This window comes from Haliotis rubra, unplaced genomic scaffold (genome assembly GCF_003918875.1).
Source record: "Haliotis rubra isolate DU_JTF1 unplaced genomic scaffold, ASM391887v1 Scf599, whole genome shotgun sequence".
NCBI lineage: Eukaryota > Metazoa > Mollusca > Gastropoda > Lepetellida > Haliotidae > Haliotis > Haliotis rubra.
The window spans coordinates 424,586-444,476 of record NW_025767300.1 but is presented as its reverse complement, the minus strand read 5'-3'; the positions used below and the strand labels follow the sequence as shown (position 1 = coordinate 444,476).

The window sequence follows — 19,891 nt, the reverse complement described above, 5'->3', positions numbered from 1 at the left end:
TTCAAGAGTTTGAAATCCCATGAGTGACACAAATGAATATTTTGGTAGCAAATTAGATTTAGAAATTTGGCTGTACAAATCATGTTCAGTGTGTTTTAGGTTATGCTTGCATATAATCTTGATTATCTGTTAAAATATTGACATTAGAAAATTCAGTTAGTGGAAAATTGTGGGCAACTGGCTACTTGTACACAACTCTTCCTGGATTGTAAATCCTTACTCGTACCCCAGTATCCAATATGATGCAAGGCAGACACCCCAGACATCTTAATGTGGGAGGAAACAGCACTGAAAGCACTGAATCTGTTTCAGCTGTCAGTTTCAATGATAGATTAGTTATTGTTATCAAGCGTTATATGCAAGTCATCTGGCAGTACCTTTTCATAAGCTGAATGATTTTGATAAAGATGGCTGTTTAGTAACAGTCTAATGGCAGGTTTATAATGATGAATGAGGTCTCTGTGGAAATAGATACACATTGTTAAAATATGTAACATATCTACACCATCTATAGAACCCGCATCATTTGTATGGCACGGTACATCATGTCACTATTGTTTCTGCTCTCTCAGTGTCAATGCTGGGCCTCCACCGGTGGGTCACAGCATAAACATACATGTCAAAACAAATTCATTTCACTTGATACAGATCTTTTCAACATGTGCCATTAGCATGGGTGGTGGGTTTTTACAAGCTAAATGTTGTCACACACCCTGAGAGTGTTGAGGACTCGTAAACCAGTGCTCTCCCATGAGGGGACATCTGCACCTCATAACTACCAACTCGGTACTGACATGTTTTATTTTTAGGGCTTTAACTGATGCTCACTTGAGGCAAAACAAATGTGATTGTTAATATTCGTGTAATGTCTTAAACAAATCATGTTTTCTGGTAACGGACAATCTCAGTGCTCATTAACGATAAGCCATGGATGATATTTACTACCAACATCTCTCATCAATCTGTGCTATAAGCATAGGGGGCTACCGGCCCTAACATGTCAGCAGCATTTCCAGCAGCTTTTGTTTTATTTGACCAAACCAAAGTTTACTTTACTGATGTCACCGAAGAATGAAGCAGGAATATCATTATTGGGAAGTGTTTGAAAATTCATTGTTGATCAGTGGTTTGGAAAAGCAACGGTTGGTTGATTGTTGATGAACACACACACATAATCATTTTTGTCTTTAAATCACTGATTCAAAGCCAAAAAATAAAGTAATTGAAATACATTACTACACCCTGCAAGACAAACTTGTCTACTAGCAAAAGGACTTAATTTTTCCTGTTTCGTTTTCATGGGTACTGATAGAACACACATTTTATTATTGTGTCTTTAGAAAATGAAACAAATCTTTAATAAAGTCATTTGATTGGAACAGCATGGGGTATATTTGTTTTGTTTTTTTGTAAATTTATATATATTTTATGGCTAGTAAGAGGAACACAATCATTTTGCAAGTAACAGTCACAATAACATTCTGAAACATAAAACGTATCGGTGTTTTTGCTGTACTGCATGTGTTTTAAGTTTGAAAAGTAACTAAATCATTTCTTACTCATCCTACAGGTATCAACATTAAACCCCATACAAGACACCTGGTGTTAGGATGTATAGTAGTGGTGTTATTACCATCACATACAAGACACCTGGTGTTAGGATGTATAGTAGTGCAGTGTTATTACCATCACATACAAGACACCTGGTGTCGGGATGTATTGTAGTGCAGTGTTATTACCATCACATACAAGACACCTGGTGTCGGGATGTATAGTAGTGCAGTGTTATTACCATCACATACAAGACACCTGGTGTCGGGATGTATGGTAGTGCAATGTTATTACCATCACATACAAGACACCTGGTGTCGGGATGTATGGTAGTGTAGTGTTATTACCATCACATACAAGACACCTGGTGTCGGGATGTATGGTAGTGCAGTGTTATTACCATCACATACAAGACACCTGGTGTCGGGATGTATGGTAGTGCAGTGTTATTACCATCACATACAAGACACCTGGTGTCGGGGTGTTATTACCATCACATACAAGACACCTGGTGTTGGGATGTATAGTAGTGCAGTGTTATTACCATCAGTCAGCAGACACACCCCACACTATTGTAAATGTGTGTCACATTCCTGGGCCAAGCAATGGCGACTGTACATCTGATATACTGAACATCAAGAGCATCCTCCAAAACTCTGAAGCCTAGTGGTTAAAGCGAAAGACCCGGGTTCAATTCTCGACATGGGTACAATGTGTGAAACCCATTTCTGGTGTCCCTCGCTGTGATATTGCTGGAATATTGCTAAAATTGGCGTAAAGCTAACCTCACTCACTCACAGTACAGTACAGTAATGAGACAGGCCTTGGTGGTCTGACTCAACATGTCAGATACTCAGGAATACGTGTTATACTGCAACAAAGTTGTTTTGATGTTCATGTACAGTTCACGATTTGCAGAATGTGGCTTTATAAGTATTTGGCAGAGTGGACATGTTATACAACTTGCATGTTACACAGGCCATCATTGGTAGGAGTTGTCACAGTGTGCATTAACCTGTGAGGGAGGCTCCATACATGTTTCAAACCTACTTCTTTGATTATTTGGTCCTTTCTGTTCAGTGTTGTATGTTTATACATTGAATTTGGGAAACATCCGTCATACTCAATGAAAGTTGATGATGATAATATTGATGGTGATGATGGTGATCTTGATGTGCGGTGGTGGCATTTGTGATTGATGTATATACAGTCCACTGAGTTTGATTTCTGCTCACCTTGTATTGTTTACTATATTCAGCTTGCATATGCTACTGTATTTCTTGAATTTTTAACCAGTACTAATCCAAATTAAAGGGAGGTAACTGCTGTGGGATTTGTAGGTTTATGGTCACACTTATTCCTGTCATAGCAACCTCTTCCATGGTTTAATTGCTGATTGCTATCTTCACACTGATTGGCCATAGCATTGTCAGTGCATTATAAGTGTTGCTAGTTGTAACATCCCTTAAACCATTTCTTCCCTGAACAACAATCATCTTTGCTAACTGAACAACAAGTAGTGGTGAAAACTTGTGAACATGATGAGAAGACGGTAAGAAATTGAAGATTATGATTTTGTCACTAATGTTTGTCATCAGTGTGATTAACCGTCAGGAATAGTTTACTTTATGTGTGACCATTGTAGCACCTTTCAGTGATTGTAAGCAGCTAATGGATAGATTTTTTAAAGTAATATTTCAAGAGTTTGAAATCCCATGAGTGACACAAATGAATATTTTGGTAGCAAATTAGATTTAGAAATTTGGCTGTACAAATCATGTTCAGTGTGTTTTTAGGTTATGCTTGCATATAATCTTGATTATCTGTTAAAATATTGACATTAGAAAATTCAGTTAGTGGAAAATTGTGGGCAACTGGCTACTTGTACACAACTCTTCCTGGATTGTAAATCCTTACTCGTACCCCAGTATCCAATATGATGCAAGGCAGACACCCCAGACATCTTAATGTGGGAGGAAACAGCACTGAAAGCACTGAATCTGTTTCAGCTGTCAGTTTCAATGATAGATTAGTTATTGTTATCAAGCGTTATATGCAAGTCATCTGGCAGTACCTTTTCATAAGCTGAATGATTTTGATAAAGATGGCTGTTTAGTAACAGTCTAATGGCAGGTTTATAATGATGAATGAGGTCTCTGTGGAAATAGATACACACTGTTAAAATATGTAACATATCTACACCATCTATAGAACCCGCATCATGTGTATGGCACGGTACATCATGTTAAGATTTGCCAAGGTGCCACACCTGATCATAAACATGTAATATCAATAAAATGTAACAAATTACATTTATATATTGATATTGTGGCATGTATGAAATATGTATTTTAACCACACACCTCATTATGCATACATTCATATATGGAAAGTAGGGTGCATAATTTTATATAGTTAATAGGGGCGGTGGGTAGCCTAGTGGTTAAAGCGTCCGCTCGTCACACCGAAGACCCTGATTCAAATCCCCACATGGGCACAATGTGTGAAGCCCACTTCTGGTGTCCCCCACCGTGATATTGCTGGAATATTGCTAAAGCGGCGTAAAACCATACTCACTCACGTAACTAGTTAATAGGTAGATATATCTACAATATGTGCTCACATTATCTGTACTTACACAGTGAGCCATCTATCGTTTTCAGGGGAGGTGGCATAGCCTAGAGGTTAAAGCATTCCTGGCTTCGATTCCCCACATGGTTACAATGTGTGAAGCCTATTTCTGGTGTCCCCACCGTGATATTGCTGGAATATTACTAAAAGCGTAAAACCAAACTCGCTCACTCTAACATTTTTATGAGAATGATAGTTAAGAATAAGTAAGATAAACTTACTTATCTATACAAAGTATTTAAGCAAACCTAGTTATACTTCAATTTAATTGTTTTGAAGTTAAGAAATATACACTAAATATGAAGGTATGAATATGCAAGTCACACTAAACTAACCTGTTAGGAATTGCAATTAGGTCTATTCATCAATGCTGACAAAGTTGTGCAAAGACAGACTTCAGTGTAAAATGGGAATGTAAACTGACCAATCACAAGTGGCTACCTGCTCCTGTACAGAAGGGGGCTGGGAGACCCACAGAAACAACAGTTGAGATGTAGACAACCCAGACTTATGAATGTTTTAGCTGACCAATCCGAAAAGGCATACTTCTGACCAGAAAGGGGCTGGGCAGATACAATAGAGACCCAGAGAAATAATCGAGGAAGCAAGTGCAATGGAGGCTTGCTATTGTAGTAGTGAAGCAGGTTAGATTGAGTTGTTTTTCAATGACTGAGAGAATGACAGACACAAACTACCACATTCTGAAATTTAGAAAATGTCTCCTAATATAAGATTACATTGACTATATATTTTGCTTTTTGGGAGAACCCATATTTATATACCATGAAGAGTACTTTTTGGTCTACAAGTTTGCATTTACACTGGAACTCTGAATTATAGAAAAATAGATAAGCTTTCAGTACAAATATGCTGAGTGTTTAGTTAGCGTGTTTGCTCAAAGTAAAGTTACACTAGCCAGGCAGGGGCTTTGGATAGGGTGAGTAAGTTGTGTTTTATGCTGCTTTAGCAATATTCAAGCAAAATTACAGTGCTGGACACCAGAAAATGGGCTTCACACATTGTACTCGTGTGGGGAATCAAACCTGGGTCTTCAGTGTGAAGAGCTAACACTTTAACCACTTGGCTACTACAATGCCCCCTTTTTCAATGGGGATCATTATAGCTTGTATTGAGGCAAGTGTTCCAAAATGTGTTAAGGTCTATCACCAGTAACAATGGGGATGTGTTTTGTACATATTTACATTCATGAATGATTTGTTCCATCATTGTCGCCATCATTAGCATCTGTAAAAAAAAAATATTTACTGATGAGTCAGGGCTAGGTTAATGTAAGGACATTCACTGTTACTTTGGAGCAGGGCTCCAGATAAGGTCCGTATCGGTATATGCATGATAAAAAAATATCTGTATAGAAATAATTTAGAAACAGTAGCAGATATGCACCACAGCAGTGGTGTATGGTCTTAGAATCATTTACAGACTTATTTATCTGAAAAAAGTATTGTTTTATTGTTTTTTACCTGTTTACACAATAGTAGCAATGTCGTGGTGCATATATGAAACGAAACACAAAATCACATACTCCATTAAATTCAATTCAGTACTCTAAAAGTTTTTCCAGTACTCCTATATTTAAAAAATAAGGAGTACGTACTCCTGATGTTGAAAAATTATCTGGAGCCCTGATTGGAGCAGACTGGTTATGTAAAAGACTGATGATGTACATGGTCTGTATAGATAAGGAAATAGCCTACCTTGACGACAGTCAACCAGTATACATCTGATTGCCACCATTCCCTGACTATCTGGTGTATCTTATCTCCATTCTCCAATCTATGACTTGATGAGATACAATCTGGAACCATTCACCAACATGGTATGTTTCAAAAGTTTTGTCACTATTACCAACTTAGCACAGAACTTCTCATCTAACTTAAGAAGTCATGCTAAGTATGACAGAAGCTATGATATGTTCCATTACCCTAAATGGGTACTGGATCTCCAATGGATCTTGGCTACATTATGATGGAGGAAAATGCCAGGGTTGGCCTGCAGAATGAATAACAGTATTAATGTGCAACTGAGAACATGCCACAGTGGCCCACAGAGCTGTTGAACTAATCCTTTCTAAATTCATTGCACTAAACATTTTACTTTCAGTGACAACAATCGATGTGATGTGTGCAAATGTGAAGTGGCTAGTAAATACATGCAGAGACATACCATAGACGTCCACCTTCCATGCTGTTTCAGACAGTACCCTCTCAGCTTAGAGTCTCTGGATCAAATAGTTGCCTCCCTCTACTCTCTGTCAGAATGGTTACTTGGCAGGGGGCAGACCATCGTGGATCTTATGAACTTCATTAATGAAACCGATCTGATTCAGTGGGAGTACAACATTGACAATACATCCCGGTCACAGTTGATAGCAGTCAGCAGACAACAGTTCTGGAAGGTTCCTGGTGTTTTCACATTTCTACCACTGAACTCGCCAGCCCTGTGTGCTCACTGGAGGGTTGTGGGGAGACTCCTGTCACTGCTTTCCACTGAAGAACATGAGATGTTCAAGAACCTCGTGAATGATACAGAGCCGAGTCCAGTCAAACCTATGATCGTCTCTCCCGTAGATGATGATGAGGAAGATGAGGATGTTCCACTTGGTTTTGATGCATACTTCAACTTTGAACGTCTCCAGCATCTGCAGTGTGGGTCCAACTACACAATGAAAGAAGTCCTAGATGCTGCTCCAGAAGCTTCCCCTGGATCAGAGGTTTTCCTTCTGGGTGCTGTAGTCTCTTACTGTGATCCTCAGTCATGGCCCGATCCGTTGCCCCAAGATGCTTGCTGTCTTACTGCTGTCGGTGTCTACCCATCCAAGGTGGAACATCTCAGCCAGGAAAAGTTGCAGCAACTAAAACAACTCTTATGGGATGATGAAATATATGCTTTTGGTGAGATAGGCTTGGATTTTAGGATGGCACAGGACCAGTGGAATTCACAGATCCAAGTTCTGAAGGAACTGTTGCAAGTTGCTGTACCCAGTAAGCCTGTCATCATCAATCTGTGGGGATCAAGTACAGACCTGTACTACCATGAAGTGTCTTCCATCTGCTTTGATTTGGCCCGCACCTACCTCCACCCACAACAACCTTTGTGTCTTCAAAATTTCTGTGGAACACAGATGATTGCAGATGGCTGGTTGAGTCATTTCAGCAATGTCTACTTCGGGTTCTCTTCAGCTATAGAGAATTTCGATGAAAATCAGAATCAGGCTATTAAGTTCCTAAATAGAAGTCGCATTGTTTTGGGCACCAGCGCCCCTGACCACCCACCTGATGGCCTGAGATTAAACAGTCCGCGTCTTCTTGGAAGGGTGGCCCAAGTCATGGCTGACATCCGGTGCACATCAACAAGACGTATCCTCCAGCAAACAAAGAACAATGCTCTTCGTCTGTACAACCAGGTGTTGCAATGAACAATACATAATACCTGGGTCATCCTTGAGATATCATCCAGTTTACTATGTTATATGGCAAAGGTTTTTGTTACGTTCTGTACTAGTACGGTACTGTTAATTTTCATGCAAGGAACTTTTCCTGGTTTAAAGAACACAAGTGTTTGTTGATTTGTTTTAGTAAAGGTCTTTTATATCTTGTTGCATCATCATAACAATGTTTGTTGATTGTTAACAAAGAGATGTTCACCGCTTGACTGACTACAGGACAGAAATGAGGCCTGTTCTGGCACATCATTGAATGTGATGGCACCCTATTATCTAACGGATTTGTTTGATTGTTGATGATTCATAATGACAGTAATACCATTCAGGGGTTTATTGAGAATAATATTTGATGTTAATGCTTTTGAACAAGCTTGCAGGAACGTTAGATTTTTAGCGACTACCAATTTTGATATGGAATGCCTGTTTACCTGATTTCACTAAGCAAGTGAAAGAGTCATTTATTATTTGGTATTGTGATGTATTGTCCATAAGCTGAGGTTCATGTGCATGATGTTCCCCACCCAGCCTCCAGGATGGACATAGACAACATGGTCAGTACTGGTGTATTCCAGTAGAAACCAGATTGTAGTTGTATCATCTGTATTGCTGTGAGTTCATATAGTTCTCAACTATCAAGCAATAAAACAATGCTGATTAGCAACAATAGTGATTGTTATGTTATAAGGAACTGATAAATTTGTAACATGAATGTTCCTTCTTTGGCACACCAAGTGATGAAACTTGCAATCTGTAACCACTGTCAAACACTTGGTTCAGGAGTGCAAGGATCATATTTCATCATATTTGTAACCATTCTATGAATTCATCATTGGCATTTGTTATGAAAAGCTATTTACTGAATAGCCAGGTCAGAGGACTAACACTTAGTCCCTGAAAATATATGTAACTTTGATAGTAACAAATAAACCCATTTAAATTGAAAAGGAGCCCCAATGAGTTTGGAAACCTGGGGGAATCTAGACTTACTTCATATAGTGCTGCAGGGAGGGCCAGGCAGTAGGGAAAATAATGTAGTTCTGGGACTGTGAGACAGGCTACCAGGTCAGCAGTCCATTATGCAAAGTGACACACCCACACAGGGATAGGCTGATGGTTGTATCTAGGTATTGTGTGGCATGAGATCACAAGGAGGTGCTATGTTCAGGGTTTCCTTGTCACACTGATCATCTCAGTTTGCTTCCTGACTGAAGTGCAATCTATAAAGCCCATTCTTGATTTTCCTGATGTAATTTCAATGCAGCGGTTCAAAGAGTGCCTCTGAATCCTTACAGGACCACTTGCGTAGATCGATGCACATGCTGTTGATCACTGGATTGTCTGGTCCAGACTCGATTATTTTCAGACCGCCATCACATAGTTGGATTATTGCTGAGTGCGGCGTAAAACTAAACTCACTCACTCACCCTTACTGGACCAGATGATCCAGTGATTGATATTATGAGGAGTGATCCTTGCCCTCCTGGCATGGTGACACACAATCAAGCACTTCACCAAACCTGATCAGTATACTCAGTATAGTGTTATGTTGCTGGACCAAGTCACCTCTCCTCATGATCATATAAAACCCATTATACATGTAATGTTTATGATGAATTTATGCAATTTTGCAATCTAAATCTTGTACCAGCAGCATATTCATGACTTGACAGAATGCACTGTCATGTATATGTTGTTACTGTATCCCACATAGGTGGTGTTTGTAAGTGCTGGGGAGGATCTGTATATCAAACTTTGCAATGATATTGGTAACATCTGTTCTGGATTTCCATGCTTGTGGTTGCCTGGCTTGTACATCCTCTAGCTAACAGACACAGCTTCCTGCTGGCCTCAACCTTAGCTTGTGTCACAATGTAGCTGCAGTTGCCTACCCTGGGAATTGTGAATTTCATATTGTTACCAGAACTGTACAGGTAAATACAGCACAGTTGAAACAATTGCTGGCAGTTGTGTTATGTTTGACTGGTACTGCCCACTGCATGTTGAGGGCCGCATTAACAGTGTTGATACGTTGCTTGTAATCAGGCTACTAATCTTTGAACTAGGTTATCCTAGTGATGTGTTGAATGATGCTAAAGGGGTTGTTGCATGGGATACTACAGAAATGTACCCCAGGAACTTTGCTGTATGACGTGTCTTGATTCTGAAATGTGTCTATGCCTGGTTGCATTTATGTGGCAGCAAGCTAAGAAGGTGATGTAAAGTATTGCTTGTTCTGGGAAGAGATTGTTGTTTCAAAGTGACAGCTGTAAAATGGAATATTTTTAGTGCATTGGGTTCTCCATAATTGTACATTAATGCAGTGTAGGAAAGATGTAGAAAATCTAGCCTGTCCACAGGACTGACAGGTCAAATTTTTTTACCAGTCCTGCCAAAATCTAGCCTGTCCTCCAAATATAAATAAAACACCTTCGGTAGTAAATATTTAAAAAGGTTATAATCATTATATTTATGTCATTGGTTTGCTAAAATTGACCCGACATGAGGACGGACTAGATATCTTTTTAACCCGTCCTCCACAAAATTCACCCGTCTTGGACGTTGGGACGGGCTATCTTTCCTACACTGATTAATGCTAAGATTTTGCCATGGTTGGAGTATCTCAGATCTCCAGACAAACAGGTTTGGGGCACTGTTGATTTGAGGTCTCATGTATGTCAAGGGACTGCTGGTCCACAACGGTACATTTCTGTAGTCTGAGAAGAACCCTTGCAGCATGTTGTGACCGTTCTATTATTTGGGAGGTTCGTTTGCCATGTTTATTTGCACCTTCAAAGTCCTGAATAATTTTATCAAAATTGTCATCACCTATTGGTCAAGGTCTTTCTCAAGGTCATGAACTTAAAAAGAGGTCTTGGGGCAGTGGGGTAGCCTAGTGGTTAAGCATTGAAGACCCGGGTTCAATCCCTGCATGGGTACAATGTGTGAAGCCCATTTCTACTGTCCCCTGCCGTGATATTGCTGGAATATTGCTAAAAGCGGTGCAAAACTTAACTCACTCACTCACCAAAAAGAGGTTTGTGGAACATCAAGAGATGCTTTTACTGTAAGTCATTTATGGTAGGAATGTGAGGAATGATAAATTGGAAAAATCTTATTATGAGTAGAGATGAAAAACTTTTTTTTGTCTGAAGCACATGTAACTTTCTTGTTATGCTAACAATAGAATCATGAGAATCACAGGAATGAAGTCCTAGCGCAGTAGGCATGGGAGTAGATGTTTTCCAGTGTGTTACGTTTTGGCATTCTAATAGTGTGAGACTTCCAGAAACATCCAGAAACAAACTTTGCCTTAGCTTGGTAAGAACACTCCTCAGTAAAGTGAGGCTGTAAGTTGTAAATGGAAAGTGAGCTCTATTAGTGGGTACACAAGGAGGGGACCTTCAAACATCTAATTTAATTGAGTCACTTGTTTGTGATGCACACTGCCAGGGGTGGAAATAACCCATTGCCCGACGCCCCAGTCCAGTGTTTTTTTCTGTCGGGCAAGCAAATTTGTATATCATGCTGTACTGGTGTCCAGTTGACTTTCCAATGTTAATTATGTTCTTTATTTAAAAAAATCAACAAGAAAAAACGGCCGGTATAGTGGAAAAATTATCAGGGCAAGTGATTTTACACGTGCCACTGTGCCGGAGTAGTCTAGCAATTTTAAAGTTATTTCCACCCCTGACTGCACAATATTCCAGAATGAATACTTATCATTTAGTTTTAAACGTTTCTTTTGTTCTTATTTCGGTGCATTTTATTTTCAAAATCATCTTTGATTTGATAAAGGTAGCATAACAAAGGCCAGGTTCTCAGGTGTGATTGGAGTTGTCTGCCCTTGCTGTGTAATGCAGTGTAAATGCACTACTCACAGAGGATCCAGGTTGTCTGCTAGAGTGAAATAAGAATATCGATAGACAGTGACTGATCATATTTTGGCTCTAAGGCTTGTTTGTGACATTCTTTCTCTTCAGGGAGATTTGTCATACAGTAGACAGATTCAATATATACACTTGTGCATGTGTTTCCTGCTATAGCCTGCATGATTTCAGAATGTGAATGCCCCTTCCTATGATGTTACTCAAAGAGTAACGTGTATGTTTCAGTCTGTTCCTCGTTGTCAACCATGCAGGATCTTGTCTCTGTGTTCATCAGCATGTGTTGTTTATGTCAGATTGCTCTCACCATGCTTACTGCCTGCAGTAGTACAGGAACTTGTGTACAACTTTTGTTGAAAGCTGTAATTGTTGTAGTTGCCATGTTACCCAATTTGTCTACCCAATATGTAGTGTGATGTCATGCTTTGCTTGAGGAACACACTCAGGATTGCATGAGTGCTGGTCACTAGTATTGCTGACTCAGTCATGTCGGTCAGAGCAGTGACAGCCTTGCAAGAACACTTCTTGCAAATGTGGAGACATTATTTATGTATTGTGTGTCTGTGAAGTAATATAGTGCTGTGTTTGTGCCTCCAGGAGACGAGCCTTGGCCCTGGTGAACCTGTACACCCCTAAACAGGAAGTGGTGCGGATAGCAAGGCAAGCGGCACAGGCCAAGTGGGACATCAACTGCATCCAGTTCAACCCCCACGCCTGCAAGGCCAACATGTTTGTAACTGCTGTAAGTGATGGTTTCCTTCATGTGTCATTTCGGGGGCAGTTTTACTGAAGTTTCACCTGAGGTTCACGTGAGCCATACTAGAACTATATCATGGTGTAGTCAAGGTGACCGTGTGTTTCAGAGCAACCAGCGGCTGGAGGTACTGCAGCTATCGGGTGGCAACACAGACCACAGATGCTCCCTAAAGGCCCACACCAGGACAGTCAGGTATGGCATCCAAGCTGTGTGTTTACAACCAGTTGAAAGTATGGCTACTGGTGGACCTATTTGAAAATTCTGTAAATTAGTTTCACATTTCACATGTTTTCCCATTTGTCTACAAATCATGAAACTATATGACTCTTGCAAAATCTCTTGACTCCAAATGTCAACTATGTGACTACTTCATTTCACTGAAAGTGATGCTTTGAAAAGGAGTTCAGTTTTCATGAATATGCAATCTTGTCTTTACAAACTTGAACCTTTCATGGCTCTGTGAACCAAGCTTATATGAGTTTTGCCTAATAGACAATTATTGGGGTTGTTTATACAGACAACAATGCAGGAGAGGGAATTGGTGCTATTTGTTAGGATAACCATAGTGATATATCTTCATGTTTCATCCATAATCATTTTGAAATTTGTGACCATTTTGAAAGCTCTTAAATGATGTCATGGCATATTTCATATAGTTAGTAAAACCACTCTGAGGTGGAAGGATTGTCTTTGCCAAGAGGCAGTCATCTATTGTTATCTCTAGTATTGGTGACCATGTGGAGTTACTGGATGTGTTTTCCTTGCAGTGATGTGGACTGGTCGCCATTTGACGTCAATCAGCTGACATCGTGCTCAGTGGACACATATACCTATCTGTGGGACATCAGGTAAACATACTGAAGTAATCATACCTACCCCTCATGTATCTGGTAATACCTGGCGCAGACTTGATTACAAACAGACAACTGATACAGCTGGAATATTGCAGGTTGTTGCATTAAATATTTGTTGTCTCCCTCCCATTTTTGGATGCTGTGTATTTCTTCAGATGTTTTTTGGTTTTAAACATAACATGTCTAATTTATTATCCCCTGCCAGAATTGGAATATCTTAAGAACCGTTCACTGGATTCTTTTCATATTTGGTACCTAGGCTCATCACAGTAAAAGAAAGGTCCCAGTCAGGTTTGGTGACCTTGACCTTCATTTCAAGGTCACAAGGGGACTTTTACGTTTTACCCTTGTCAGCGAGATATCTCTTTCATATTTGACATTAAGCTTCATCGAGGGAAGTCGATTTTGGTGACGGCAACACTTTGAAGACTTCAGCATGTTAACCTGCATGTAAAGATTGTCAGCGAGATATCTCAAGAACCATTCACTGGACTTTCTTCATATTTGACACTAAGCTTCAGATAGGGAAGGTGCAAGTTTCAGTCGATTTTGGTGACCTTCACATAATTTTCAAGGTCATGGCGACACTTTGAAGATGTCATCATCTTAAACTGCGTGTTAAGATATCTCAAGAACAGATCACTGGGTTTTCTTCATAGACTTTCAAGACTTCCCTTGAATGTTTTTCAATAAGCAATTCCTTTATTACTACTTTTGCATATTTCATACACTAAGGCATTCATTTCAAGGTCAAAGTGAGTCTTGAAAATATTTGTGCATTTGAACAACTACAGAGCAAGATATCAAGAGAGGTTGACTGGTCATGTTTTTAATCTTCAATTACGACCTTCACTTTCATTAATTTTTAAGTTTGATTTGATAATTTGCGCCGGGGGATTATGTCACCTTAGTGACAATGCTTGTTTTCAAAGTTATAATCTCTAAAATTTATATGTTTTTTGTATGTATTGCAGGGATCCAAAGAAGCCAGCTGCCACTTTTCAAAGTGTTGGTAAGGTTTATACAGATGTTTCACAGATAAACATTAAATATTTTAATATCTAGTTATGAAGACCCCAGTTTTAAAATAGAGGAATATATCTCCATTACTTTGTGAATGTGAGTGTTTGAATATGGTTTTCCTCTGTCCTTAGCTGGTGCATCTCAAGTGAAGTGGAACAAGGTGGTGAACAACATGTTTGCTACAACACACGAAGGGGACATCAGGATATGGGACCCCAGGGTGAGTACTGGTGTAGGGACATCAGGATATGGGACCCCAGGGTGACTACAGGTGTGGGGACATCAGGATATGGGACCCCAGGGTGAGTACAGGTGTGGGGACATCAGGATATGGGACCCCAGGGTGAGTACAGGTGTGGGGACATCAGGATATGGGACCCAAGGGTGAGTACAGGTGTAGGGACATCAGGATATGGGACCCCAGGGTGAGTACAGGTGTGGGGACATCAGGATATGGGACCCCAGGGTGAGTACAGGTGTGGGGACATCAGGATATGGGACCCCAGGGTGAGTACAGGTGTGGGGACATCAGGATATGGGACCCCAGGGTGAGTACAGGTGTGGGGACATCAGGATATGGGACCCCAGGGGTGAGTACAGGTGTGGGGACATCAGGATATGGGACCCCAGGGTGAGTACAGGTGTGGGGACATCAGGATATGGGACCCCAGGGTGAGTACAGGTGTGGGGACATCAGGATATGGGACCCCCAGGGTGAGTACAGGTGTGGGGACATCAGGATATGGGACCCCAGGGTGAGTACAGGTGTGGGGACATCAGGATATGGGACCCCAGGGTGAGTACAGGTGTGGGGACATCAGGATATGGGACCCCAGGGTGAGTACATGGTGTGGGGACATCAGGATATGGGACCCCAGGGTGAGTACAGGTGGGGGACATGGTGGGACCCATGAGGATATGGGACATCAGGATATAGGACAGGTGGGCGAGTACAGGTGTGGGGACATCAGGATGTGGGACCCCAGGGTGAGTACAGGTGTGGGGACATCAGGATATGGGACCCCAGGGTGAGTACAGGTGTGGGGACATCAGGATATGGGACCCCAGGGTGAGTACAGGTGTGGGGACATCAGGATATGGGACCCCAGGGTGAGTACAGGTGTGGGAAATCAGGATATGGGACCCCAGGGTGAGTACAGGTGTGGGGACATCAGGATATGGGACCCCAGGGTGAGTACAGGTGTGGGTGACATCAGGATATGGGACCCCAGGGTGAGTACAGGTGTGGGGACATCAGGATATGGGACCCCAGGGTGAGTACAGGTGGGCAGTACAGGTGTGGGGACATGAGGATATTGGACCCCAGGGCGAGTACAGGTGGGCAGTACAGGTGTGGGGACATCAGGATGTGGGATCCCAGGGTGAGTACAGGTATGGGGACATCAGGATATGGGACCCCTGGGTGAGTACAGGTGTGGGGACATCAGGATATGGGACCCCAGGGTGAGTACAGGTGTGGGGACATCAGGATATGGGACCCCAGGGTGAGTACAGGTGTGGGGACATCAGGATATGGGATCCCAGGGTGAGTACAGGTGTGGTGACATCAGGATATGGGATCCCAGGGTGAGTACAGGTGTGGGGACATCAGGATATGTGACCCAAGGTGAGTACAGGTGTGGGGACATCAGGATATGGGATCCCAGGGTGAGTACTGGTGTGGTGACATCAGGATATGGGATCCCAGGGTGAGTACACTGGTGTGGGGACATCAGGATATGGGACCCAAGGTGAGTACAGGTGTGGGGACATCAGGATATGGGACCCCAGGGTGAGTACAGGTGTGGGGACATCAGGATTTGGGATCCCAGGGTGAGTACTGTTGTGGTGACATCAGGATTTGGGACCCAGGGTGAGTACAGGTGTGGGGACATCAGGATATGGGACCCCAGGGTGAGTACTGGTGTGGGGACATCAGGATTTGGGACCCAGGGTGAGTACAGGTGTGGGGACATCAGGATATGGGACCCCAGGGTGAGTACAGGTGGGCAGTACAGGTGTGGGGACATCAGGATGTGGGATCCCAGGGTGAGTACAGGTGTGGGGACATCAGGATATGGGACCCCAGGGTGAGTACAGGTGTGGGGACCTCAGGATATGGGACCCTAGGGCGAGAACAGTTGTGGGGACATGAGGATATGGGACCCCAGGGTGAGTACAGGTGTGGTGACATCAGAATATGAGACCCCAGGGTGAGTACAGGTGTGGGGACATGAGGATATGGGACCCCAGGGTGAGTACTGGTGAGGGGACATCAGGATATTGGACCCCAGGGGTGAGTACAGGTGGGCAGTACAGGTGTGGGGACATCAGGATATGGGACCCCAGGGTGAGTACAGGTGTGGTGACATCAGGATATGGGACCCCAGGGGTGAGTACAGGTGTGGTGACATCAGGATATGGGACCCCAGGGGTGAGTACAGGTGTGGGGACATCAGGATATGGGACCCCAGGGGTGAGTACAGGTGTGGGGACATCAGGATATGGGACCCCAGGGTGAGTACAGGTGTGGGGACATCAGGATATGGGACCCCCAGGGTGAGTACTGTTGTGGTGACATCAGGATTTGGGACCCAGGGTGAGTACAGGTGTGGGGACATCAGGATATGGGACCCCAGGGTGAGTACAGGTGTGGGGACATCAGACGGGGGGACCCAGGGTGAGTACAGGTGTGGGGACATCAGGATATGGGACCCCAGGGTGAGTACAGGTGGGCAGTACAGGTGTGGGGACATCAGGATGTGGGATCCCAGGGTGAGTACAGGTGTGGGGACATCAGGATATGGGACCCCAGGGTGAGTACAGGTGTGGGGACCTCGGGATATGGGACCCTAGGGCGAGAACAGTTGTGGGGACATGAGGATATGGGACCCCAGGGTGAGTACAGGTGTGGTGACATCAGAATATGAGACCCCCAGGGTGAGTACAGGTGTGGGGACATGAGGATATGGGGACCCCAGGGTGAGTACTGTGAGGGACATCAGGATATTGGACCCCAGGGTGAGTACAGGTGGGCAGTACAGGTGTTGGGACATCAGGATATGGGACCCAAGGGTGAGTACAGGTGTGGTGACATCAGGATATGGGACCCCAGGGGTGAGAAGTACAGGTGTGGTGACATCAGGATATGGGACCCCAGGGGGTGAGTACAGGTGTGGGGACATCAGGATATGGGACCCCAGGGTGAGAGTACAGGTGTGGGGACATCAGGATATGGGACCCCAGGGGTGAGTACAGGTGTGGGGACATCAGGATATGGGACCCCAGGGTGAGTACTGGTGTGGGGACATCAGGATATGGGACCCCAGGGTGAGTACAGGTGTGGGGACATCAGGATATGGGACCCCAGGGGTGAGTACAGGTGTGGGAACATCAGGATATGGGACCCCAGGGTGAGTACAGGTGTGGTGACATCAGGATATGGGACCCCAGGGTGAGTACAGGTGTGGGGACATCAGGATATGGGACCCCAGGGTGAGTACAGGTGTGGGGACATCAGGATATGGGACCCCAGGGGTGAGTACATGTGGAGATTAGAGGATTTAAAGGGAGGTAACTGTAGGCACTGGGTAGAAGATTGCTCTTCTTTTTTTTCTACTGGTAATAGCCACTGATGATTTTTTGACAGCATGTTGTTCGAAATAACTGTTTTGGTGTAAATACTTGTAAGTGAATTCCTTGTTCATAGTATCCCCTCTTCTGCATATAAGCTAAAGTGAGCCTCACATGAATCATGACTGCACCTACAGCTGACACAGTGACACAGTCTCCACCATTTGAGAGCCAGAAGTCGGCATGAGCGGTAACATCTCAAACTTTCCGTTTGTTTTCCAGAAAGGCAACACACCAATCCAGTATATTGCTGCTCATCTGTCGAAAATTCACGGCTTGGACTGGAATCCAAACAACCAGTACAAACTGGTCACTGCCAGTCAGGACTGTTTTGTCAGAGTGAGTATTGACACTTATTATTGTGTCCTAAGTAGTTTGAACCTGAGAAGATCTTGGTTAGAATTGGTCTTCAGCAACCAATGCTTGTCGTAAAAGGGAACTGGTGGTCAGGCTCGCTGACTTGGTTGACACATGTCATCGTATCCCAGTTGCACAGATTGATGCTCATGATGTTGATCACTGGATAGTCTGATCCAGATTTGATTATTTACAGACCGCTACCATATAGCTTGAATATTTCTGAGTGCGGCGATAAACAACAAACAAACAAACCAGTCCTAAGTAATTTGATATGTACTTCTTATTGGAGATTTCAAGATTAAGTTTTGATGAGCACATGGTCAGCTGAAATTCAAAGAGACACATTTGTTATATAACTATATGATTGAAATTATAACTACTATATCTGTTTCTGTTTGTAGTTCTGGGACTGCACCAACCATCGCCGGAGTGAATTTACTCTCAACACAGGGTCGCCAGTATGGAGGGCACGCCTCACGGTAAGACAACGTTGACAAATATGTTTAAGCCACTCTTAGACAGCATCTCTTCACACAGTTTAATCAGATTAATACCTTTTCTTCTCCTTTCTTTCCCTTTTTTCTCAGAAATGTTAATAAATGAGGCAAGTAAGTTATCTCGATGGAGCTGTTTGCCATGTGCAGTTGTGTAGTCACTTAACTGGAGACACCGTGTGCAGTGATACATACAGAGCGATCTATGCAACTTGGTTAGGGTGTTTTCATGGACCACTTACTATGCTGACCCAGAAGAATATTTAAAGGAGGCCAAATACTGTAATGTGTCCTTTCAAAAGTGTCACTGAGAGTGATGATCTGTGCCCGGACAGTCTCTGAGGGTTATTACACTGACCAAGCGGATGGTTCTTCATGCTGTCAACCACTGGTTTGTCTACACAGATACTACTTACTGTCCACTAGTATCGCTTCAATATTGCCGACTTCAGTCGCAGCCACATACAATAAACTGGGATTATAATGAGCCCAAAGGGATGATAAGTTTAAGTTCATTTCAACCACAGTTTTTAATAGCTTAACATAGGATTTCAACTGTAAGATACTACAGGCGGCCAAAACCAAAAAAACAGTTCGTTATATCCATCATTTCATTATAAGCATGTTTGTTATAAAGGTAGTTTACAAACAGACCACCATTTCTTTACTCATTGACACTGTCATTCATTCACATTTCTTTACTCATTCAGGTTCTCATTCACTCACTCATACATGTCTACACTCATTCTCATCTGTATGAGTCTCATGTGTCACATCTGTAACTATTTTTTGTCCAGATTATATCTGCAGTACAACTTGGTATTCTTTCACGAAACTTTGCTTAGTCTCTAATCCCAAGTCCATTGCAATGTGTTGATAGCTCGGTAACTAATTTTGTATATGGACAGACATTTTAGACACTCTCATCATGTTTGACCGATCTCTCTTCTGTGACTTGCTGTAACAATCAAATGGATTTGGTCTTTCTAAGTTGTGCGGCCCAGAGTATTTGTCATCTTTCGTTGTATGGTACATTGTTTTGAGTGCACACGTCATGACCATGAATTTTGTGTTTGACAGCCGTTCGGTAATGGCCTGATGACAGTGGTAGTGCCCCAGTTGCGGAGAGGGGAGAACAAGCTGTACCTGTGGAACACAAGCAACCTCACGCAGCCCATACACACCTTTGTTGGACACAAGGACGTGGTGCTCGAGTTCCACTGGAGGAAACAGACCGAAGG

General features: G+C 42.7%; 1 protein-coding gene across 17 annotated transcripts in view; it reads left to right on the top strand.

The window, feature by feature from the left end:
- The window catches only part of LOC124255237 (GATOR complex protein WDR59-like), an 81,295-nt gene that overhangs the window by 8,285 nt on the left and 53,119 nt on the right, over positions 1-19,891 (top strand). For all 17 annotated transcript variants that reach the window (XR_006892648.1, XR_006892646.1, XR_006892647.1 and 14 more), the window contains exons 3-10: positions 12,127-12,271; positions 12,393-12,478; positions 13,054-13,134; positions 14,115-14,152; positions 14,295-14,383; positions 18,019-18,135; positions 18,558-18,635; positions 19,731-19,890. Coding sequence is in view for 14 of the 17 variants with exons in the window: in XM_046689086.1 (XP_046545042.1) it covers positions 12,127-12,271; positions 12,393-12,478; positions 13,054-13,134; positions 14,115-14,152; positions 14,295-14,383; positions 18,019-18,135; positions 18,558-18,635; positions 19,731-19,890 (794 nt within the window). In the remaining 3 variants the exon portion in view is untranslated. The remainder of the gene's footprint in view (positions 1-12,126; positions 12,272-12,392; positions 12,479-13,053; positions 13,135-14,114; positions 14,153-14,294; positions 14,384-18,018; positions 18,136-18,557; positions 18,636-19,730; position 19,891) is intronic.